The 25,606-nt window shown below is 40.9% G+C and overlaps 1 protein-coding gene across 1 annotated transcript in view; it reads right to left on the bottom strand.

Moving 5' to 3' along the window:
- ALDH1A3 (aldehyde dehydrogenase 1 family member A3) overlaps positions 1 to 24,057 on the bottom strand; it is a 61,704-nt gene extending 37,647 nt beyond the window's left edge. Inside the window, exons 1-2 of the mRNA XM_070762062.1 lie at positions 23,867 to 24,057; positions 8,743 to 8,847 (exon numbers count right to left, since the gene is read on the bottom strand). Coding sequence (XP_070618163.1) covers positions 8,743 to 8,847; positions 23,867 to 23,968 — 207 coding nt within the window. The 5' untranslated portion in view covers positions 23,969 to 24,057. The remainder of the gene's footprint in view (positions 1 to 8,742; positions 8,848 to 23,866) is intronic.
- Between the last annotated feature and the right edge of the window lie 1,549 nt (positions 24,058 to 25,606).

Raw genomic sequence — 25,606 nt, 5'->3', positions numbered from 1 at the left:
AGTGTGTTTCACTTTGTGAAAGAAGAAGGACTGTGAATTGCCTCACAGCTGCAAGTTAAGTATCACAGGACTGATAAAGGACTTGTATAAATTACCAGTTTGTTTGGAGACGAGTGCTCTTTGCTATCCCAAAAGAGGGCTTAGTTTAAGTTAATTTTCATTATAAAGAACATTGTTTTGAATTTTCAAACGTGTGTGTGTCAGAAATTTGTACCTGTGAATTTTTGGGAGGATTCTACCAGAGAGCCCGACAGAACACTGTGAAAGGAATCTTGGGAGTCTTAGTGGACAATCAGCTAAATATGAGCCAGCAGTGTGCAGCAGCAGCCAAAAAAGTCAATGCAATCCTAAATTGCATTAACAGAGGTATGCAATCCAAATCAAGAGAAGTACTAGTACCACTCTATAAAGATTTAGCAAGACCAGACCTAGAATACTGCATCCAGTTTTGGTCACCACACTATAAAGAAGATGTTGAGACGTCTCTTTTGCTCCTCCACAATCCATTACTTGGATTGGATTCATTACTATAAAAAAGATGTTGAGACTCTAGAAAGAGTGCAGAGAAGAGCAACCAGGATGATTAGGGGACTGGAGGCTAAAATATACAATGAACGGTTGCAGGAACTGGGCATGGCAAGTCTAGTGAAGAGAAGGACCAGGGGAGACATGATAGCAGTCTTCCAATATTTGAGGGGCTGTCACAGAGAGGGTGGGTGGGGGGTTTCCAACCTATTTTTCAAAGCACCCGAAGGCCAGACAAGGAATAACGGATAGAAGCTGAACAAGGAGAGATTCAACCTAGAAATAAGAAAAAATTTTCTCACATTGAGAACAACCAACCAATGGAACAAAAATTGCCTTCGGAAGTTGAAAGCTTTTAAGAAGAGACTGAACTTCCATCTGTCAAAAATGGTGTAGGTAGGATCTCTCGCTTGGGTGGGAGAGGGTTGGACTAGATGACCTCCAAGGTCCCTTCCAATTCTGTTCATCAGTATCAGAACTATCTGCAAACCACCCAAACTAGCTGAATAATACTTTTGGACCAATGTCAAAGATTTAATCAGGCAGGAAGTCCAGTTGGAATAGCCCATCCCTATATCATGGGCATGGCATCAAACAGTTTCCCTTTCCCTTACCCTCTCTACGTGGCATAAAATATGAAAGTATTATGACAAACCTGGAGCTATGGATTGCTTTGCTTTGTTCTGTTTGAGCATTGCACATTTTGAGATCTTGGGAAGGATGGCATAAAACCAGCCAGCTGTGCTTATTCAATAAAACATGGGTGAGGCACAATGAATGTAATCTTATTAAGAAAATGCATACAAAAAGTTTGAGCAGCAGACAGTCAAGAGATGGGAATGCTAAGCAGGCAGTGTTGTTTTGGCTTTCGCTGCTATGGTCCTTCAAATCAATCTTGACCCCTAGCAATATTTCAGAAGTAACTTAGCATCTCCCAGGTTGTTTTTCTGACTGGTTTCCCTGATTAGAGCTCAGAGAATGTGACTGCCTTTAAAATTACCCAGCTGGCTTTTGTGTCTAATGGAGAACTAGAACTCAGGGCTAAAAAGAGCTCGTGGTGGCACACTGGTTAGAATGAAGTATTGCAAGGCTAATATTATTATTACTATTACTATTACTATTACTATTACATGTTTACATTGTATTATTATTGCTGTTAGCCGCCCCGAGTCTACGGAGAGGGGCGGCATACAAATCTGATTAATAAAATAAATAAATAAATAAATAAAAATAATAATAATAATTATTATTATTAATTGGATTTCTATGCCGCCCCTCTCCGAGGACTCAGGGCAGCTTTACAACATATAATAAAAAACAATAAAATACAATGGCAAATCCAATTAATTAACTAGATCACTAGCCTAAAATCCTTAATATTTTAAAAATCAATCGTACACATATGGACCTCAGCCATACATAACATTCATCAGCAAGGGGGCCAAGATCTAATTGCCCCGAGCCTGGTGACATAAGGGAGTATTAAGACTCTTACGGAAGGCGAGGAGGGTGGGGGCAGTGGGAATCTCTGGGGGGAGCTGATTCCAGAGGGCTGGGCCCCCCCACAGAGAAGGCTCTTCCCCTAGGCCCCGCCAAGCGACATTGTCTGGTTGACGGGACCTGGAGAAGGCTGATTCTGTGGGACCTAACTGGTCGCTGAGAATCATAATTCTGCCTACTACAAGCAGTTCGATTCTCATCGACTCAAGATTGAGTTCATCCTTCCCTCCTTCTGACGTTGGTAAAATGAGGACCCAGATAGTTGGAGGCAATATGCCGATTCTGTAAACTGCTTAGAGAGGGCTGTAAGGCACTGTGAAGCAGTATGTAAGTCCTAGTGCAGCGGTGTATTCCCACGGTTGCAATTTGTGGTGCTGCGCTGGTGTAGGAGCCCAGTGATGATATAATTTTCGGTGATTTTATGCGGGTTTAGATGGTTTCTCCGTGTCAAAAAAGCCCTCCCACTCTCCCCTCTCGCATTAATGGCAACCTTTATTCTTCATCCCAAGCGCAGCTGTGTTTCGGCTTGTAATGTCATCCTGAGCATGCGCGGAAGTGAAATCCCCCGGTGGGATGTGCATGCGTGTGCGGAGGCACCAGTAGCAAAATGCAACTGGAAACCCTCCCCCCTGTGCTAGTGCTAATGCTGTATTAGTCCAACAGCTTTAATCGCTACACTAAACTGACACCAATGGGGAAGAATTGGGGAAAACTACAGTTAGAGACTGAGTTTTCGGTAACTTTTCTCAATACTCCTCCAGAGAACAAATTCTTCTCTACCAAGTTGTAGCTGAATCACGTTTATTTATTTATTCGACTTCTATGCAGGCCACTCCATGTAACAATCCAATACTGATTATAAATAATTTTGCTACCAGTTCGTGTGCGCGCTGTATGCTTCTGCACATGCTCAGAAGCGCCCCGGGTGGTGGGCGGAGCCTCTCACCACCAGCACTAAGAAATGGTCCAAACTGGGAGCAACCCACCACCGCTTCTGATGTTATTCTTTTGCCAGTTTGAAGCAGAGGTCTTCAAATTTGGCAACTTTAAGAGCCGGGTGGCGCAGTGGTTAGAGTGCAGCCATGCAGGCTACTTCAGTTCTGTGTTCCAGTCTAATGGTACTGCACTTTTTACAGGTTGGGACACTTTAAAGTTATAAAACCAGTTTTGTAACATTTTCCCCCCACCCAGTGCCAAGACAAGGGGAGAAATTTTTGTGCAGGAAACTCACCTTTCTCCTCTATTTCCTTTAATGGCAAGAGAAGCTGGCCAACCTTTCAATCTATTTTTAAAAACTTGGGTAACTTTTATTTTATTTTTTTAAAAGCCCTGCATAGCCCCAACGACAATTTACAACTTTTCACGAAATAATAAAATAATTGTTCCTTTTGCAATAGACCAGTTCTGAAGGTGCCTGCTTTAAAAAAATAACCTGGGGATTATTTGTGCTCTGTTGATTTTTTTTCTCTAATTGCAAGGCTCTGCTTTGGTGCTGGATCACTCTGGATTGGACTGGTCCACATTACATAGAAACATAGAAACATAGAAGACTGATGGCAGAAAAAGACCTCATGGTCCATCTAGTCTGCCCTTATACTATTTCCTGTATTTTATCTTACAATGGATATATGTTTATCCCAGGCATGTTTAAATTCAGTTACTGTGGATTTACCAACCACGTCTGCTGGAAGTTTGTTCCAAGGATCTACTACTCTTTCAGTGAAATAATATTTTCTCACGTTGCTTTTGATCTTTCCCCCAACTAACTTCAGATTGTGTCCCCTTGTTCTTGTGTTCACTTTCCTATTAAAAACACTTCCCTCCTGGACCTTATTTAACCCTTTGACCTATTTAAATGTTTCCATCATGTCCCCCCATTTCCTTCTGTCCTCCAGACTATTCAGATAAAGTTCATTAAGTCTTTCCTGCTACGTTTTATGCTTAAGACCTTCCACCATTCTTGTAGCCCGTCTTTGGACCCGTTCAATTTTGTCAATATCTTTTTGTAGGTGAGGTCTCCAGAACTGAACACAGTATTCCAAATGTGGTCTCACCAGCGCTCTATATAAGGGGATCACAATCTCCCTCTTCCTGCTTGTTATACCTCTAGCTATGCAGCCAAGCCTCCTACTTGCTTTTCCTACTGCCCGACCTTTTTTACAGATTTCTGTGCTGCATTAATTCAAGCACGTTCCACAGAACTGGTTTCTCCAGCCCAATTCAGCTCCAAAATAGAATTCACACAATCCCAAGTTATGGCAGGTAAACTCGATGGCAGATTTAATTCCAAGAGTGTTTTGGGGTATGAGTGCAACAAGAATATGCGTGCATCTAGATCAGTGTTTTTCAACCAGTGTGCCGTGGCACACTAGTGTGCCGCGAGACATGGTCAGGTGTGCCGCGAAGCTCAGAGAGATAGAAAGCAAGACAGAGAGAAAGCAAGAGAGAGAGAAAGAAAGCAAGAGAGAGAGAAAGAAAGCAAGAGAGAGAAAGAACGAGAGAAAGAACAAGAGAGAAAGAAAGCAAGAGAGAGAGAAAGAGAAAAAGAGAGAGAGAAAGAAAGCAAGAGAGGGAGGGAAGGAGGGAAGGAGAGAGAGAGAAAGACATAGAGGGACGTAGGGAGGGAGAGAGAAAGAGAGCAAAAAAGAGAGGAAGGAAGGAAGAGAAAGAAAGAGGGATGGAGAGAGAGAGAAAGAAAGAGGAAGGAAGGGAGAGAGGAAGGAAGGGAGAGAATGAGGGAGGGAGAAAGAAATAGAGTGAAGGGGAGGAAGAGAGAGAGATAATTTTTTTGTCCAAACTTTTTTTAGCCAACCCCCCACCCACCCCGCTCAATGTGCCCCAGGGTTTCGTAAATGTAAAAAATGTGCCACGGCTCAAAAAAGGTTGAAAATTACTGATCTAGATGGATGAAAATTGCAGACACAATGGAATGGGCAGAAGCTAAAGAATTCTAATCAAGAATTCAATTCAAGAAAGGAAGGAACCAACCTAGAACTAAAGAGCAATTTCCTAACAGAACGATTATTCAATGGAGTGGCTTCCTCCCGAGGTCGTGGGTGCTTCATCGCTGGAGATTTTTAAGAAGAGGTTGGACATTACAGTGGTACCTCTACTTAAGAACTTAATTCGTTCCGTGACCAGGTTCTTAAGCAGAAAAGTTCGTAAGTAGAAGCAATTTTTCCCATAGGAATCAATGTAAAATAATGCATGCAAATAATGCATGCAAACCCATTACGAAAGAAATAAAAGCTTGGAATTTGGGTGGGAAGAGGAGGAGGCAGAAGAGGAGGAGGACAGTCACTGCCAAAGGAAGAAGGCGAGGTGAGGTGAATCAAAAAAATTCAAAACTTTAAGGCTTAAAAAAAAAGAGGGACTCTGAGGCAGCGAGGAGGAGCATGCACCTTTCACAGCCTTCTCTGTGGTGGCCCCGGGCTCTCTGGAACCAACTCCCCCCGGAGATTAGAACTGCCCCCACCCTCCCTGTCTTTCGTAAACTACTCAAGACTCACTTATGCTGCCAGGCATGGGGGAGTTAAGATATTCCTTCCCCCTAGGCCATTACAAGTTATGCATGGTATGTTTGTGTGTATGTTTGGTTTTATAACAAGGGTTTTTAGTTGTTTTATTAATTGGATTGTTACATGTTGTTTTTTATCATTGTTGTTAGCCGCCCCGAGTCTACGGAGAGGGGCGGCATACAAATCCAATAAATAATAATAATAATAATAATAATAATAATAATAATAATAATAATAATATGCCCGGTGCAAGACTGCCTCCCATATACTGCGCCAGAGAGAGAAACCCAGGCAGGAAGGGCAGGAAACTGGCCGGGCCCTTGTGCCGCTCTCAAATTTCCTGGGAAATTTTTCCAGGCTCGGATTCTTAAGTAGAAAATGGTTCTTAAGAAGAGGCAAAAAAATCTTGAACACCTGGTTCTTATCTAGAAAAGTTCTTAAGTAGAGGTACCACTGTATTTGTCTGAAATAGCACTAGTACTTAAGACATATACACCTCTTCACAGTGTTTTTACAGCCCCCTCTAAGCCATTTACAGAGACAATATATATTGCCCCCAACAATCTGGGTCCTCATTTTACTCACCTTGGAAGGATGGAAGGCTGAGTCAACCTGGAGCCTGGTGACATTTGAACTGCCAAATTGTAGCCAGCAGAAATAACCTGCAGTACAGTATTGCACTCTAACCAGTGCGCCACTGTGGCTCTGATGTTAGAGCAGAGGTCTTCAAACTTGGCAACTTTAAGAGCTGGGTGGCACAGTGGTTAGAGTGCAGCCATGCAGGCTACTTCAGTTAACTGCTAGCTGCAGTTCAGCAGTTCAAATCTCACCACCGTCTCAAGGCTGACTCAGCCTTCCATCCTTCCGAGGTGGGTAAAATGAGGACCCAGATTGTTGGGGGCAAGAGGCTGATTCTGTAAACTGCTTAGAGAGGGCTGTAAAAGCACTATGAAGCAGTAGATAAGTCTAAATTATAACTTTAAGACTTGTGGACTCAAGTTGAAGTCCACAAGTCTTAAAGTTGCCAAGTTTGAAAACCTCTGGTATAGAGTCTCCTGTTTGAGCAGGGAGTTGGATTAGAAGACCTCTAAAGTCCCTTCCAACTCTGTTGTTGTGTTATATCCAAAAATGACTTTCTAAGAATTCTAATGGGGACACCGCTGGCAGGAAGGAGCAAATAAGTCTCCAATAGCTCATCTTTTACTCGTATAGTTTATACTTTACCACCCATTTAGGTGGAGATGGAGAAAAGCAATTATGTGTGGGTATTATAACAGGAGACACCCAGAACCCTCGGGGCTCAAGATCTGCAGCCAGAGACAAAGAGAGATCATCTGTTTTTACTCTAATGATGGCTTGAGAAGCAATGAAGCCAGCTAACATAATCACCCAGAGAGGAGAAAACCACCCCAAAGTTGCAGAGTTTTCAAATGAGCTCACCCTCGCTTCAATTACAGGATTATGTCTTTTCATAATTCTATGCCAAGCCCTGAACTGAAACGCACAAAGTTAAAGCGACTGAAGTGAAGATGAAGGAAGAGAGGCCTACACAGATTTAGATAGGGGAAAAGAAACAATAGGTAGATATAAGTAGCATTTAAAAAAAATACACGTAGATGTGTCTGGATATAACAAGCCATAATGCAATGTAGGTCAGCAAATGCCTTACTTCAGCCATGAGGTTTAGAGGGAGTCCTTGATTTTCAACCATTGTTTAGCAACCATTCAAAGTTTATTGATTGATTGATTGATTGATTGATTGTTAGGGTTGAAAGGGACCATGCAGGTCATCAAGTCCAACCCCCTGCCTGAGCAGGAATCCTAAAGCACCCCAGCCAAGTGGCAGTCTAATCTCCTCTTGAAGGTGTCCAGAGTTGGGGAGTTCACAACCTCCACAGGCAGGTTGTTCCACTGGTTGATCGCTCTGACCATCAGGAAGTTCTTCCTTACTTCTAGGTTGAATCTCTCCTTGGTCATCTTCCAGCCGTTGTTCCTCGTCCGTCCCTCTGGTGCTCTGGAGAATAGGGTGCCCCCCTCCTCTCTGTGGCAACCCCCTCATATACCTGTATATAGCTATCATGTTCCCTCTGGCCCTCTTTTTCTCTAGGCTATCCATGCCCAATTCCCGCAATCTTTCTTCGTAAGTCTTGGTTTCAAGTTGGTTACAACAGCAGTGTGGTGATTTATAACTAGTCAGAATCAGAATCAAGCTGGAAGGTTTGGTGAGGGAGAAATAGACCTGGATGAGCCTGAAGGACCACCAGAGGTGGCAGATATGCCAATGACAGTAGAGTCTGACTTAGAGGAGGAGGAGGAAGAAGAAGAAGAAGAACATTTGTTCTTTGTTAGATGCCTGCTTTAGAAGACTAAGAAAAAGACAAGAATACTTGTAGGGGAAAAGGAAGTAGTCTGTAGTTTGTTAACTCTAGGGGATTGTTGACCACTTCCCATAGGTATTTAAGGGTGGTAGATGGGAAATTTGGGGTGGAGTTTCAACGTTTTGCAATGGAGTCAGCTGATGTTTGAGGTTTCAGCCAGGCTACACTAGCCAACTGTTATTTCCCTGCTAAAATCTTGAAGTAAAATTGCCCTGACTGCAGAGATGCTGGAAAGCTGTAAATGTAAGTCAATGAAACTGGAGACTCTTTATCTTATAAAGGAGTTGGCAATTAGCTTTGATCGTCGACAGCAGCCTAGTAGCTGGACTGTTAGTTTTTAACTCCTCTCACTGAGAAGCTGTCAAGATGAACATACATACATGAATTTGGCTTGTATAAATGAGGCTTTCTATATAAAAAGATTGATTTGAAATATCAGTGCGTGGATTCCTCTTTTGTTTTCAATCTGCGTAGGTCCAGGATAGAACAAAAGGTAAATTTATCCTTTCAGTAGGATAGCAGAGCAGGTATAAAGCAACATTTCCCTTCCAGCTGATTACAGCAGGGGTCCTCAAGCTTGGCAACTTTAAGACTTTTGGACTTCAACTCCCAGAACTCTCCAGGCAGCTATGAGAATTCTGGGAGTTGTAGTCCACAAGTCTTAAAGTTGCCAAGCTTGAAGATCTCTGGATTAGAGCAACTAGTGGAAAGTAACTTCCCTGTATTCAGCACCACCAAATCATTTGCAACTTTTTAGAACTTTTGCTTGTTGACTAAGACAAATGAAAGATTGTTTAATTAAAGAATGTAGAAAGTCAGACCTTGTCACCTTCTTCAATTTCACAGATCTTCTCAGCTGTCGAGGGGTTAAACGTAGGGAATTTCTTTCCGCTTTTCGACTCATGCCACTCATTGTTAATAAATATCTAAAGAGAGAAAAAATGAACGGATCAGAAGAAGCATTGATCTACTGTATCCCTGGTTTGGCTTGTCTCCTTTGTTGCCTGAATAGCTCTAATATGGATCATATTCAGGAGCAATGTATCATATTCACATGATCAAAATAAGACACAGGAATGCTGTAATAATGAGATGCAGGCACTTACTTCCCAATGGACATAGTAGAATATGGAGGAGCTCAGAAACAAGGTGGGTTAAAATAGTGAAACTTCCAACAATCAGCTGCACATCACAGTGGGAAGGAATAATAATAGATATGGCAAACACACCAATATTTATTGATTCCGTTACAACAGAAAAGGTAAGGCACACCGAAGTCCATGCGGCCAATTCACAAAATGCAACTCCATATTCCAGGATTATCAAATTCCAAAGGATTACTCTATTTTTTTGCTGCAATGGATATCACTGATCAGTTAATGTAATTGTCAAGCCGGTGTAGAAGTTGGTGATAATTTAACCACTTGCCATACTATCTATAGGAGGCCTGATGTTTATGGAAACTTGGGAGGGGCCTAAAAAGGAAGAAAGAACAATACCATTTTGCCATCCACCTAACCTCCTAGAGACATAAGTTCCCAAGGCCCATCCTGAATTCTATGCCAGTTTCAAGTAGAACACACAACAGGATCTCATATGAATGTAAACTCCAAGCTGATTCATATAGTAAGTTGTAGCTTTCAGATTTTAACTTGGGGCTTACTGCAATAAGTACAAAGCAAACAAGTCAAAAGCCAGCAGAACTATCTTTGTCTATATTCCATATTCAGATCGTGCAGAACGCAGCCGCGAGAGCCGTCATGGGGCTTCCAAGATTCGCCCACGTTTCTTCAACACTCCCTGGCTTGCATTGGCTGCCGATCAGTTTCCGGTCACAATTCAAAGTCTTGGTCATGAGCTTTAAAGCCCTACATGGCATGGGACCAGATTACCTCTGGAACCGCCTGCTACCGCACGAATCCCAGCGACCGATAAGGTCCCACAGAGTTGGCCTTCTCCGGGTCCCGTCGACTAAACAATGTCGTTTGGCAGGCCCCAGGGCAAGAGCCTTCTCTGTTGCGGCCCCGGCCCTCTGGATCCAACTCTCCCCGGAGATTAGAACTGCCCCCACCCTCCCTGTCTTTCGTAAACTACTCAAGACTCATTTATGCCACCAGGCATGGCGGAGTTAAGATATTCCTTCCCCCTAGGCCATTACAAGTTATGCATGGTATGTTTGTGTGTATGTTTGGTTTTATTATAAGGGTTTTTAGTTGTTTTATTAATTGGATTTCTACATACTGTTTTTATCATTGTTGTTAGCTGCCCCAAGTCTGCGGAGAGGGGCGGCATACAAATCCAATTAATAATAATAATAATAATAATAATAATAATAATAATAATAATAATAATGTTCCAGGTCATCTGGTTACCATATATTGTACTAATTGTAACTTCTGAATATCTTCCAGGGAAAGCAACACAAATGAGATGCTATGGTCAACTAGGAGTCATTGATTATAGAAGACATCATGGATGGTATTGTAGAAAGATGAGATGTTATTGCGGAATAAGAAGCAATGGATGGAAATTAATCAAGGAGAGAACCAACCTAGGACTAAAGAGAAATTTCCTGACAGTGAGAACAATTAATCAGTGGAATAACGTGGTTCCAGAAATTGCGGGTGCTCCAACAGTGTAGGTTTTAAAGAAGAGATTGGATAACCATTTGTCTGAAACTGTATAGCATTTCCTGACTAAACAGGGGGTTGGACTAGAAGATCTCCAAGGTCCCTTCCAATGCTGCTATTCTGGTGGATCTCAATCCATTTAGACCACTGTGTAAGGATCATGCATTCTCTCTCTTTTCATGTTCCTTCTGCATTAATTAGCATACAAAAAAAGCTCTGTTTGGCTTTTCCAGCGTTTCTACTTCTACTTCTCCAATATTAATTGGAGTTAGATGGTAAATTTCATCAAGATTCTACTGGAGTTATAAAAAAGTCTGCTACATCTACATTTTGCAATCTTGGTTATTAAACGTAGGCAAGTTCCGTTTTGAAGTACAATGGATAAGTAGGTAACGATAAGTAAAATCTTGCTTTTAATTAAATTAGCACCCAGCTTATGCTTAATATTATTAATTAGAATATTAATATTTTATAACCCTTCCAAGAGGAAAACCAAAGTTATGTTTATTTATTTGTATCCTGCCTTTATTATTTTTACAAATACTGTATTTAGAATTCTTTATTGGCCACGTGTGTTTGGACACAAAAGGAATTTGTCTTTGGTGCTTATGCCCTCAGTGTACATAAAAGAAAAGATACATTTGTCAAGAATCATGGGGTACAACATAATGATTGTCATAGGGTACAAATAAGCAACCGGGAAACAATGAACATTAATAAAAATTTTAAGGACACAAGCAACAAGTTGCAGTCATACAGTCATAAGTGGGAGGAAATGGGCGATAGGAATGATAAGGAAAAAATAGTAGTAATAGTAGTGCAGACTTAGTAAATAGTTTGACAGTGTTGAGGGAATTATTTGTTTAGCAGAGTGATGGCATTCGAGAAAAAAATGTTCTTGTGACTAGTTGTCTTGGTGTGCAGTGCTCTGTAGTGACGTTTTGGCGGTTTTATGTTCAAGATGCGAGGGGTGGTGAATAACTCAAGGTGGTGAATTTCCCCATAACAATGACCCTGTGAGGTGGATTGGACAAAAAAAAATCCACAGGAAGAAGCTTTCTTAGCAATGATGTCTAACTTCAAGAGGCCAAACTGGAATCCATTCAATGATCTTTTGTTGCAGCAGGTAAAAACAAGAGAGGTTCCCAGGACTTTGGATGTTATTTTTCTTAGTTGCAATTGAGCCTGCTAATTAGTTTTAACTTGTTTTTGTGGCCCAGTAGTAGATTTAATTACTATTATTATGGCATTAGATTTGTATGTTCTGTAGCTGAAATGGCTGGTGTGTTTGGAAAGTTAAAGGCCCTGTAAATCACCATGGAAGAGGGGGGAAAGCATTTGTTTTGAAGAGAGGTCTTTATAATTTAAAGGAAACCTACATAAACATGTCTCGAGAATTACAGGTTGCAGAATACAGATGGTCTTTACAATCGCTTGCTGCAGGGGTGGGTTTCTCCTGGTTTGGACCAGATCACGTGAACCGTTAGCAAACCGCTGGTGATGTAATTTTGGTGTTGCAGGTCCGATTCTGCCTATGCCGCTCCGTGCACGCCGCCATCTTTTCCCCCCTGAATTTTCGGCCAATTTTCCTATGTTTGAACGGCTTTTCTTCATTCTATGCTTTGAAAAAAGCCCTCCCGCCCGTTCCTGAGTGAATAACAGAAATAAAATACCTTTATTTCTTCGCCCGAAGCACAGCTGATCAGCTCCTCAGCTGTGTTTTGGGCTGAATCCATCTTTTGAGCATGCACAGAAGTGAAATCGCACAAGGGGACGCGGAGTGCTGCGAACTGGTGGCAAAGGTAAGTGGAACCGACCCCTGACTTGCATCAAAATAGAATAAAATAGAACAGAATAGAAAATAGAAAATAAAACAGAAAATAGAAAATAGAATAGAATAGAAAATTGAATGGAATGGAATGGAATGGAATAGAATAGAATAGAAAAAGCTTGAAGGGATTTTGGAGGTCTTCTAGTCCAGCTCCCTGCTCATGCAGAAGAACCTGTACTATTTGTATCTGTCCATTTATCCACTATACATAATCCTTAACAACTGAATGCAAAATTTCTGTCGGTAAGGGAAACAGTTGTCAAGTAAATTTTGTCATTTTACAACCTTCCTTGCCGTAGTTGGTAAGTGATTCGCTGCAGTGTTTAAGTTAGTAACATGCTTGTTAAAGTGAATCTGGTTTCCCCACTGACTTGACTTGTCACAAGGTCCGAAAAGGCGATCCCAAGATACCTTTAACCATCATAAATATGAAGCAGTGGCCAAGCATCCAAATTTTGATCACATGACCATGGGAATGCTGCTGAAAAATGGTCATTAGTCACTTTTTTCAGTGACGTAACTTCGAACGGTCACTAAATGAACTGTTGTAAGTCAAGGACTACCTGTTTTTAAAGACACAAGGGCATTGAAAAATGTGGCTTAAGACCAGTCCTCACACTTATGACCATTGCAGCATTCCCCCTCCATGATCACATGATCAAAATCACATGCAACAGTGGTAAATACATGCCGGTTGACTTCTAAAGCAGTGTTTCCCAACCTTGGCAACTTGAAGATATTTGGACTTCAACTCCCAGAATTCCCCAGCCAGCATTTGCTGGCTGGGGAATTCTGGGAGTTGAAGTCCAAATATCTTCAAGTTGCCAAGGTTGGGAAACACTGTTCTAAAGAATAACTATACAGTAGTTGTAGCACTTTGTTAATCAGATTGCAGTTCTCTGCACTGTTGTTCTGCCCCAGTTATGAACATAGCAAACACACAGGTTGGACAAACTGAACTTAATCAATAAACCACTACTAATAACTGGCATAGTAGTGGAGATACACACACACACCAAGACAACTGGACACAAGAACAGTTTTTTCCTGAATGCCATCACTCTGCTAAACAAATAATTCCCTCAACGCTGTCAAGCTATTTACTAAGTCGGCACTACTATTACTATTAGTTTTTTTTCTCATCATTCCTATCACACATTTCCTCCTACTTATGACTGTATGACTGTAACTTGTTGCTTAAGATTTTTAATAATGTTACAATCACACTTGGCCAATAAACTATTCTGTTCTGTTCTTTTCTATTCTATAAGCAATCTTTTCTTACAAAAAACTCAGCTGCTAATTAATCTTCATTAGCAGCTGGCATAAATTCAGCAAAGTCTTAAATCAGAGCAATGCAATTATTTGTTATCTCACGAAGTTTCAAAAGTTTGGCAAAATGCCTACAAGTCTTTCTCAATAAGCAAGCCGAAAACAGAGTGAAGAGTTTCTTAGAGAGGAGGTACTCATGACCAACACAGGAATTTCAAACCTTGTTTCCTGCAGAGATTCAGCTGCCTCTGCTGTACTTAAGTAGTCTAGGGGAGTGGCCAATTAACCCCAAGTCTTATTCCCCAGGAGACCTCCTCTGGAGTAACCACTCCTGCCTTCTGGCAGCTCTGTATACCCATGCGTTAAGAAGAGGAGTAGCTTTCTTCATCACTGCTATGAAGTGCTGGAGGTTCCGAAGGCCATGGCTGAACCTTTGCCTTTGGCACTGAGTCCTCACCAGCTTCCTCACTGCCTAATTTGGGTGCCAGCTGCACAGGCTGCTAGCGCATCACCAAGTTGGTTGGCTTAGTGATGTAGGGCCTTAAAGGTGTTGGTTATCACCTTTAAAGCCCTACATGGCTTACATACAGCCGTATGGCTGTACATATGGACTATGCACAGGACTGCATCCTGACACATACCATATTTTTCAGAGTATAAGACACACCTTAGTTTTTTGGGAGGAAAATAGGGAAAAGAATCTGCTTACCAGATATTCATCTAGCCAGCACCCTTAGTCTGGTCAGTTTCAGCTTATTTTATTTTATTTAATCCCCTGGTTAGGGCTTTAAAAAAACCTTCTTTGGAGAGAGTAACAATGACAGAGCTTGCAAGCCAGTAAGTGCAGGGAATATTGTTAGAACCTGGTTAGGGCTGGGAAGAAAAATTCTGAGCAAGTAGAGCAATGAAAAAAAACTGCAAAGGCTTAGGGCTTGGAAAACATTCTTCGCAGAGAGTAACAATGAAAGAGCTTGCAAGCGGGTAAGAGCTAGGAATATCGTTAGCACCTAGTTAGGGCTGGAAAGAAACTTATTTGGAGCAAGTTAGAGCAATGAAAAACAAACTTGCAAAATTTAGAGCCTGGAAAACATTCTCCATAGACAGTAACAATAAAAGAACCTGCAAGATAAGAGCTGGGAAGATCGTTAGCACCTAGTTAGGGGTGGGGGGAAAAAACTTCCAAAAAAGCTGCATTCTGGTCCAATTGTTTTGCAAAGCCCATCATTTTAAAATCCACCGTTCCCAATTCATAACTGTGTTATTATCGGAAGCCAAAGAAAGGTTGTGGGATTGCAGGCTGAAGCATATTTACCTTTCAGTTTTCAATTGGTGGTATTTCAGACTAAGCCATCATAAAAACATTTGCAAGAAAGGTAGAAGTTTTAAAAATTATAAGTGTTAGGTTTAACGATAATGCCTGTTTTGACCTATCTCTTGGTTACTTGCACGAACTTATTTCTCGAAGGAAGTTGGTCTGACCAATTTAAACACGCAAAGAGAAGACTTCGCTATTCCGTTTTCTGTAAATCTAGGGCGGAAAAGTGTTGCTTATCTATAGTAGAACTAGATTTTTGAAATGGTTTTCCTATTGGGAGTTCAGTTGGTTCTGACAATATCCATCTGACAGAAAAAGTTAAAGACAGAACTATGCTGAAGGATGTTTTGTAATGATTTATTTATTTATTTATTTATTATTTAGATTTGTATATTGGATTTATATGCCGCCCCGAGTTTGCGGAGAGGGGCGGCATATAAATCCAATAAACCTAATCTAACCTAACCTAAACCTTTGTATGCCGCCCCTCTCCGCAGACTTGGGGCGGCTCACAGCAAAATAAAACAATTCATCACAAATCTAAATTGTAGTTTAAAATATTTAAAAACCCCGTTTACTAAACAAACATACATACAAACATACCATTCATAAATTGTATATGCCCTGGGGAGATGTCTCAGTTCCCCCATGCCTGACGACAAAGGTGGGTTTTAAGGAGCTTACGGAAGGCAAGGAGAGTAGGGGCAGTTCTAATCTCTGGGGGGAGTTGGTTCCAGAGGGCCGGGGCCGCCACAGAGAAGGCTCTTCCCCTGGGGCCCACCAACCGACATTGTTTAGTTGACGGGACCCGGAGAAGGCCCACTCTGTGAGACCTAATCGGTCACTGGGATTCGTGCGGCAGAAGGCGGTCTCGGAGATAAACTCACAACTGTTGTCATTGGGGTATTTTAAGTTCTTGGTGATACTATGCGCTTGGATTTTACTCTTTGTTGTAAAGTCCTGAGAAACAGTTTAGATTGTGGAACAATATAAATTTGACAAACTTTCCAAACTCTTAAATGAGGCAAACTTAAGCAAATTGTACATTATGAAGTATACAAAACACAATGATATCTGATATTTTCAATTAAGGATATTCAGGTCACGGAGGAAAACCCCATTTGTTAAATGTTATTTGGACTAAAATGCAATTTTAAAAGGAATGAAACTTCTATTTAAGACAGCACATTCAAGTTGCACTAAGCAGGCTGCCGTCCCAAAGAAAAGAAATTCACTAGATCGTTTCAAAATTCAGCAGCATACCTGAAGAACTGCAAGTGGTAAAGGGGGTGGGGATACTTATTCCGACCTGTTTGAAAGATATGGTGATGTAAATCAGGAATTTATACAAATTGATTTATATATGGATTTGTATGAGCCTTTAGTGGCATCAAGTTCAAAGAACTTTCTTTCATTTTAGCAAAGGACGTTGGGCCCTTGGAAAGCACGATTCCTCATTATATTCAAAAATAGGGGGAAAAGAGTGTGTCTTACAAAAAAACTTTTCTAGAAGAGCTTGCTTCTACTAGAGTCCAGACAACTATCAGTAATGATTAAAATAGTTTAAGCGCACATAAAGTATTACCTATAATAGGAAAGAAAAATATTAGAAAGCTAATATTGAGAAGAACATCACCAACTAGCAAATTCTTTTTCCCCTTTAAAGAAGATCTGGACATTTTTCAGACATTTAAACCAGAGAATGTGCTTAGCATTGCTAGAATTTGCTTAGATTTTCATAGGCAGATTGCCAATGTTATTCTTGTTTAAATACAAAAACAATTACATTTGACGTGCCGATATCCACAATGGATGGTGATCCGTATCTTACAGAGACTTGCCATTAAAGAAAATTCAAAAGAACTGCTTAAATATTTGCTTTTGACCTCACATCAGTTTAAATATATGTAAATGTAAAACATGTTCTGACTTTAAACCATCTGAACTACAGCATCTCCGGACTTCTCCAAAATATTTTTAGTTATTTATGTGCCATCAGGTTAATTTTAACTCCTAACAACTCATAAGAAATTTTCTCCATGATGATTAAGAAGGAAATAATGTCACAACATCATTGGTTTCCTACTCGGTAGTCTTTCCCATTCATAAAGCAGTTTCTGTTTTGCTATGAGTCAAGGCTTATTTGATTCTTATCTCAGCTTTTGTTCCTATACAAGTAACTCAAGGCCGTGAACATGCACAATTCTTTTTCTTCCTATTTTTCTAACTCCAATTAAGAATAGTCCTGACTAATTAATTCTAACTAAGTTCATTTAGTGGCAGGGATATAGTCAGGTCAAGTGAACGTTTATTACAGTCAAAGGCCAGAACAAATTAAAAAACACTTAAGGAATATCCAGTTTAAAAACAATTCTAGACTAAAATAACAAAATCCCTATTAAAATCACAATTTGGCATCTAAATGTGTCAATTGCACCCAAATAAAATACAGTGAGGCCTAACTATAATATCAATCCATAAACAGTGAGGTCCATATTAAATATTAAAATGCAAGAGAGTGATAATATACAAAAGGGTTTGCTGCGTATATTGTGTAAAATAGTTATGACAGATTAATCACTTATTTTGCACGGATTTCCAGTGCTGCTGCATAGGGATATAAAATCACATTCTCCCTTTGGATCAAATAAGTTTCTTTCCTTGTTATTACTAGTTTAATAAACAGTGTGCATCTCTCTCTCTCTCTCTCTCTCTCTCTCTCTCTCTCTCTCTCTCTCTCTCTCTCTCTCTCTCTCTGTGTGTTTGTGTGTGTGTGTGTGTGCGCGTGTAAGGAGAGACTCTATATGTGCCTCATTTTCAGTTACTACTGTATTTCATTTATTCATTCATTCATTCAATTTCTGTAGCCACCCATCTTAGCCAAGTGACTCTGGAAGGCTTACAGTTTCTAAAATATAAAACCGTTCAAACCACTTCAAAATAAACAGCCTTTTAAAGAGTCTAGTAAAAGAAGTAACACATGGGTTTTTCCTAATGCCAAAGTGAGACTCAAAAGCTCCAGTCAAATGTTAACATTGTTACTCTAAGCATCCTTAACGGAGCCCTCTTAGCAAAAACAATTCAGGAACTGGCAAATCACATAAATGCAGCTCTGGAGCTAGCCAAATCTGATAAAAGTTAATCTTAAAATGACTTTTTCCTTCTATTTTGGAATGCGGCAAGGAAATTTTAGCCTGAGAAAAATCAGTTTTTCTCTCAATGCTAAGAATCTCTGCAACTGCAACAAGCAATGTTGAACTAAAATTTGAGTAAATGTGTTTTTATTAATATTTATTAACACTGCCATCTCTTCCCAAGCCTGCAAAACAGAAATCCATCCAGTGGGTGAGAAGTTTAACATTACTCCACTGATGGAAAGTGTAGAATTGTGGCCAACGCGTTTTGTCACAAAACACCATATTAATTCTACATTTCTATATAATTATAAATGTACAAACATGAGCTCCAAGGAGTGGCGTGACAAAACGGAAACCACTAAACTGAAGTGCAAATAATGAAAGGATATAGTATTAGGATATCACAACATTTATTTTGTTTTACTGGCATCTTTGTAGTTAAGAACAGCCACCTTTGTTAGGGAGATCTAAAACCAAAGAAGCTTTTTATATTGAAGCTTTCTTGACCCAATGGTTAAGGTAAATCCTAGTAAAAGCCTTCTCCGGGTCCCGTCAACTAAACAATGTCGGTTGGCGGGCCCCAGGGGAAGAGCCTTCTCTGTGGCGGCCCCGACCCTCTGGAACCAGCTCCCCCCAGAGATTAGAACTGCCCCTACCCTCCTCGCCTTTCGCAAACTCCTTAAAACCCACCTTTGTCGTCAGGCATGGGGGAACTGAGATATCTCCCCCGGGCCTATACAATTTATGTATGGTATGCTTGTGTGTATGTCTGTTTAATAATGGGGTTTTAAAATATTTTAAATTGTAAATTATTAGATTTGTTATAAACTGTTTTTATTGTGTTGTGAGCCGCCCCGAGTCTACGGAAAGGGGCGGCATACAAATCTAATAAATAATAATAATAATAATAATAATAATAATAATAATAATAATAATAATAAAAGATCCATGCAAACTTTTAAGAATTCCACCTTTGGATGTATTTTCATCATTTCCAAATAGAATCAAATATGCATATAACACATTCGATAATTGAGGTTATTATTTATATTGTTTGTGCTGTATCCTATTCAAATTTTTTTGCAATTATTTGTAAGCTGCTCAGAGTAATTGGTAGTCAGATGTCCTAAAACAGTACTAATAAATTAGTACTCAATTTGTTAGTACTCACAGCCAAACCTAAAAAGACAAGCACATTTTAAAAAGAAAGGAAGAGTATAAGAATCTGCTACATTAAACAGAGAGAAAATTCTTTATAAAATGTGATTTATATTATATTAAGTATATTCCATTTGTGCCATTAATTGAATTCTTAATTTTTTTTTCTTGCAGCTTTTACTTTGCTAGTTTCGCTGTTTATCCATTGATTTTGCGATCACTGTCTTCCAGTTTCAACTCTGGGTAGTAAAAGAATAGTGTATTAGCGTATCACAACACTTATTTTGTTGTATTTCTTTTGTTGTATCTCTTCCAGCAGACCTGGTTAGTAAATCCACAGTAACTGAATTTAAACATGCCTGGGATAAACACATATCCAACCTAAGATAAAATACAGGAAATAGTATAAGGGCAGACTAGATGGACTATGAGATCTTTTTCTGCCGCTGATCTTCTATGTTTCTATGAACGTAAACATAACATCTTACGAGATGGCCAGTTTGTCAATATGATTAATCGTAATCTTAATTAGTCTAGCTTCATTTTCAGGTTTCTATTTTCTTACTTCAGATCATTTCTCAAAGAGAGGGAAGGAAGAATCACATCTTTTAAATATTAGAGTTGGATTTCAAACGCATCCTCGACTTCCTACCTTCTTCACCCCCGCAAAGGGGAAAAAAATGAAATTAGAAATATTGAAACTGGCCAAAGGAAATGGAGCCATTCCAACTAATCCACCTTTAAAGATTGTCCAAATTTTATAAGAGGCATGGGGGAGGAGAGCGAATCTAAAATCCTTGACTCAATGCGTTGTTTTGTTAAAACAACCAAGATGGCGGCATATCTGAGAAACTGTAAGCATCCATCACAGCCTGGTTGCCTTAAAACTTCCTTTTTTAAAGCACAGGACAACGCTGTATAGAGATGATAAAAACAGTGCAAGGCATTCATTCTCAAAGGATGGAATAGGAATATTGGGTGAGAGAGAAATTCCCCAGGAATCAGCTCCAGCACAAGTTTGAAAGCTCCGAAAATTAAATTTCTGGTCCCTGTGACTGATCTCATTTCTCGCTAACCATGCTATGCGTTTTATTATCCCTTTTCAGTTTTTTTCAGATGTGTATATTACTAGAGACTGGGACCAAGAATATTTCTATTATCAGATAAAATATAGGAAACAGTATAAGGGCAGACTAGATGGACCATGAGGTCTTTTTCTGCCGTCAATCTTCTAAGTTTCTATGTTTCTATCATTAAAGGTTTTTTTTAAAATACATTTTGGGCTATCCAAGTCAGGTTATATCCCTGTAATTCTGGGAAACTCCCTTCCCCCACTTTGCTTCCAGTTGAAATGTGTTTTTGAGCGGTTCTTTGCAGATGTGTGAAACAAGCAAACATCCCCTAACCCCCAAACAAACATCCCCCAACCCCAAAAAGTTTACCCTTAGACTATCCCCATTTGACCTCTCCCGATTCCTAAGAAGTCAGTAAGGGGCGTGCATAAGCGCATCAGCGTGCCTTCCGTCCCGTTCTAATATTTCTCTTATATTTCCACTAGCTACATGTATATGTTTATGAACTCTATTATCTCTTCCACGTTATTCCTATGTCTTTTCTTCTATTTATTTATTTATTTATTATTTATTTATTATTTAGATTTGTATGCCGCCCCTCTCCGAAGACTCGGGGCGGCTCACAACAAGATAGAACAAATCATAAATAATCCAAATAACTTTAAAATATTTAAAGATATAAAAGAACCCCATATACTAACAGACACACACACAAGCAAACCATGTATAAATTGAACATGCCCGGGGGAGGTGTTTCAATTCCCCCATGCCTGACGGCAAAGGTGGGTTTATATATCCATTGATATATTTTCACTATGATTATATCTTATGATACCTTCATTATGTATTGGACAAAATAAATAAATAAATAAATGAGAAAGAAAGAAAGAAAGAAAGAAAGAAAGAAAGAAAGAAAGAAAGTTGTTTTATGCTCAGCCCCAGCACTGCTACATCATGGATGTAACTGGAAGACAAGCACGCACACACAAAAAATGCTCACCATCTTCACAGCCTCTTAAACATGCGAAAGCTACCCGAATCACACAAATGCTACACTTAGAGTGTTCTGTTGCAAGCTCCCACCATCTTTGCAGAAGGCCTTGACGATCCGACTCTAATTGGCCCGGGGCAGAGGTCTTCAAACTTGGCAACTTTAAGACTTGTGGACTTCAACTCCCAGAATTCTCCAGTCAGCTATGCTAAGTCCACAAGTCTTAAAGTTGCCAAGTTTGGGGACCTTTGGCCTGGGGTCTAAATGGGGTCTAAATGGAGAACTTCCAACCCCTGGAGATGGCTGCTGGATGGATAGTTACCGCAAGCCACCTAGAATAGTGCCATGAAATAAATTTAAGACATTAAAAAAAAATCTTCTATGCCCTATAGAGGAGGATTATAAAATAGCAGCAAAACCTCGAAAGCCATTCATCTTCCTGGAAAACAATATAAACCTCAATGGACAGATGTTTAAGGAAACCCCCTTGGGAAATCCTCACCCCAAGGAGGAGAGTTCCCAAAGAGACTGTTTTAGGTTTCACTTTCCTTAGCGACTTCCGAGCTGCCAAATAAATAATAATAATGATGATGATGATGATGATGATGATGATAAATAATAATAATAATAATAATAATAATAATAATAATAATAATAATAATAATAATAATCCAGGAAGCCTCTTTTACTTCTGCCCCAAACCCCCAAAAGTTAAACATTAACTTTTCTTTAAAACCAATGCTTCTATGATATTGCAAACTTATTTCTTTCTTTTGCAGAAAATGCTACGGTTTCGCCTTTATTTATTTGATTAGATTTCTATGCCGCCCTTCTCGAGGCGACTCAGGGCGGCGTTCAACATTATAAATGCAACAATATATACTGCTCAAAAAAATAAAGGGGACACTCAAATAACACATCCTAGATCTGAATGAATGAAATATTCTCATTGAATATTTCATTTGCACAACTATTCCATTGGCACAATAGCATGTGAAATTGACTGTCAATCAGTGTTGCTTCCTAAGTGTACAGTTTGATTTCACAGAAGTTTGATTTACTTGAAGTTATATTCTGTTTTTTAAGTGTTCCGTTAATTTTTTTGAGCAGTGTATAAAGAAATCTAAATTACTTTTATACAAATTACTAAAAGTGTTTAAAACCCCACATACAGTCATACACATTCATCCAATTCAATCATTCATAACATCGGACAGAGACAATCTCATCACTCATGGCCCCCATACCTGCCAGTAGAGGTGAGTCTTCAGAGCTTTACGAAAAACCAGGAGGGAGGGGGTGATATTTATCTCTGGAGGGAGTTCATTCCAGAGGGCCGGGGCCACCACAGAGAAGGCTCTTCCTCTAGGCACCGCCAGTCGACATTGTCTGGCTGACAGGACTTGGAGAGGGCCAACTCTGTGGGACCTAACTGGCTGCTGTTGTGAGCTGCTCCGAGTCCTCGGAGAGGGGCGGCATACAAATCTAATATATTATTATTATTATTATTATTATTATTATTATTATTATTATTATTATTAGGCAGAAGATGGTCCTAAAGATAATCTGGCCCTGACTTTAACTGAGGATGCAGCAATGGAACAAAAAATAAAAGGAGGTTCCAAATCTATTATATAAAAAGTCACTTAATCGTAAAAATGTTTAGCTTGCATCATGTTTCTCGTGTCCGAAAGTGACCTATTTCTATGGATATGAAATTAAATCTTTAAAAGCCCCTACATGCCTTTTTAAATATATATATTTAAAATGACTTCTGACATTCTCTATTAACCAAAGAGTTTATTCGCCTGGAATAAAAATTAGGTAGGGCTTAGCTAGTTGTGATGCCTTGGGGATAATTGCCCTCGCTTCTCTCCCACCCCCCACAAAGGCAGCTGGAACCAATGGATGCATTACCCTTCCCATTTTCCCTTTAGAAACATTTATCAGATTTTTTTTTGAAAAAAATACCCGCTTTATTACTTTGTAAAAAATCCCAGGCAATACATACCTAATACTCCTTTTCTCCTCTTATTTTCCCCATAACGACAGTGGGGTTGAGCTGAGAAAGAGCGACTAGCCGAAAGTCACCCAACTGGTCCCATATTTTTTTTGTTTTGGTTTTTTTTTAGCGCGGCGCCTTAACCAAACTGACTTTCCCAAGTTTAGAAAGCGTTTTTTGGAGGGGGAAAAAAAGACACTCACGAACTACTTTTCCTAAACTCCGAAATTCTCCATTAAAAAAAAAAGTTTTACTTAAGAGACAGTTAACCAACACAACCCTAAAAGGAGAGGGGAAAATAAACCCCCCTTACGTGCGCAGCCATACAGCACGCTTCCCCCGATTATTGAATTATTAACCCATTATTTCTGCATTCGCCCCACTCATGGAAGCCTTCGTGGGCGGGTGAGATCAGTCCGGGACCCCCAGGAATCCAATCCAGGTCCCCCCCCTCATTCAAGCCCGTTGACCCAGACGCTACTGCTCAGGTGGAGCGAGTCGTGCGTGAACCCAACGACGCGCGTAATCCCCCCTACCTTGGTGAACTGGACCTCCAAGTTCCTTATCGGACGAGGGAGGGGCAGAGCAGCCGCCTTCTCCGCCTGCCCGTTCTCCAGGGCTCCGTTCAGCGCTGCCATCCCGTACACACGACCCTCCGACCCGGTCTGGATGCTGTCCGCCGTGCGTTTTTACGCACCGCCGAGCCAAGAGAAACCCAAGCGCCCCGCCGCGCTCTGCGCTTTTAAGAGCGCTTCGTTTGTGCGGGGGCCGGCCCGGAGGCTTGGCCAGCTGCTATCCACGCCCACTCGAGTCTCCGGGCCGCGCTGGACCAGCTGCAGGTGAGCCGGGGGATGGCGAGCCAGCGCCTGCTCCAGCGGCGGCGGCTGTCGGAAGACGCGAGAGCAAGCGCGCAGGCATGGCCAGCGGGGTCCCTCGGCGATTCCAAGCGGAGCAGCTGTCCCGCTGATCCCAGCTGCGAGTCCCCGGACGCTCCCCTCCACTTCCTTCCCTTCCCCAAAACAATGCTGGCGATTGTGCCAAAAGCTGGCTTGGGGGTGGCCAAGAAGGGATGGGAAAGAGTTAAAGTTCTCTCCCGCCCCTCTTTCTTCCTCTCCGTTGCAACGGGTGGGGTGGAAGCCTGAAACACGCAGACCTCCAACGCCAAACAGGAGAGAGAAACCTCGGAGGAGATCATCTGCGTTAACAACGCGGCGTTCCGTTCTCCGGGTGGAGAAAGAAAGAAAGAAAGAAAGAAAGAAAGAAAGAAAGAAGGAAGGAAGGAAGGAAGGAAGGAAGGAAGGAGGAAGGAAGGAAGGAAGGAGGAGGGAGGGAGGGAGGAAGGAGGGAGGGAGGAAGGAAGGAAAGAAGGAAAGAAAGAAAGAAGGAAGGAAGGAAGGAGGAAGGAGGAAGGAAGGAAGGAAGGAGGGAGGGAGGAAGGAAGGAAGGAGGAGGGAGGGAGGAAGGAAGGGAGGGAGGAAAGAAGGAAAGAAAGAAAGAAAGAAAGAAAGAAAGAAAGAAAGAAAGAAGAGGGGCTAGCCAGGCGGACTCCTCGCGAGAAAGGAATGGGCTCATGGCAGATTAACTCCTCATCAAAAACGGGCCTTTGAAAGGTCCACTTCTCCCTCCCTCCTGGAACATAGATATTCGTGCCCTATAGAGAGACAGCACTGCACAACTATTTTCTGCCAAGGGCTGATGGATGGATGGATGGATGGATGGATGGATGGATGGATGGATGGATGGATGGATGGATGGAGGAAGGGGCGCTGGATATTTCACATCCTCTGTGTGTGCACTATGTGTGTTTGCACTCACTTGAGCCTTCCCGCCTTGGCTCTAGGGCACAGGTCACCAACCTGTGATCTGTGGACCACTGGTAGTTCGTGAGATAATGTTGGTGGTCCATGAAGAAATCTTGGCCCCTGGGAGGGAGGGAGAGAGAAGGGGAGAGAGAGGAAGGAAGGGAGTGCGGAAGTGCGGGAGGGAGAGAGGGAGGAAGGAAGGAAGGAAGGAATAGAATATAGGAATAGAATAGAATTTTATAGAAAGAAAGAAAGAAAGAAAGAAAGAAAGGGAGGGAGGAAGGAGAGAATAGAATAGAAGAATAGAATAGAATTTTATTGACAGAAAGAAAGAAAGAAAGAAAGAAAGAAAGAAAGACTTATGATCACAACTGAGCCCAAAATTTTGATTGCCAGGCAAGAGCATTGTTAAATGAGTTTCACCATATTTTACAAGTTGGCAATGCCCACCTGGTCACCTGACCATCAAGCCAC

The sequence above is a fragment of the Erythrolamprus reginae genome, chromosome 10, assembly GCF_031021105.1.
Source record: "Erythrolamprus reginae isolate rEryReg1 chromosome 10, rEryReg1.hap1, whole genome shotgun sequence".
Classification (NCBI taxonomy): domain Eukaryota; kingdom Metazoa; phylum Chordata; class Lepidosauria; order Squamata; family Dipsadidae; genus Erythrolamprus; species Erythrolamprus reginae.
The sequence above is the reverse complement of the archived record's forward strand: the minus strand, read 5'-3'. Positions and strand labels throughout refer to the sequence as shown.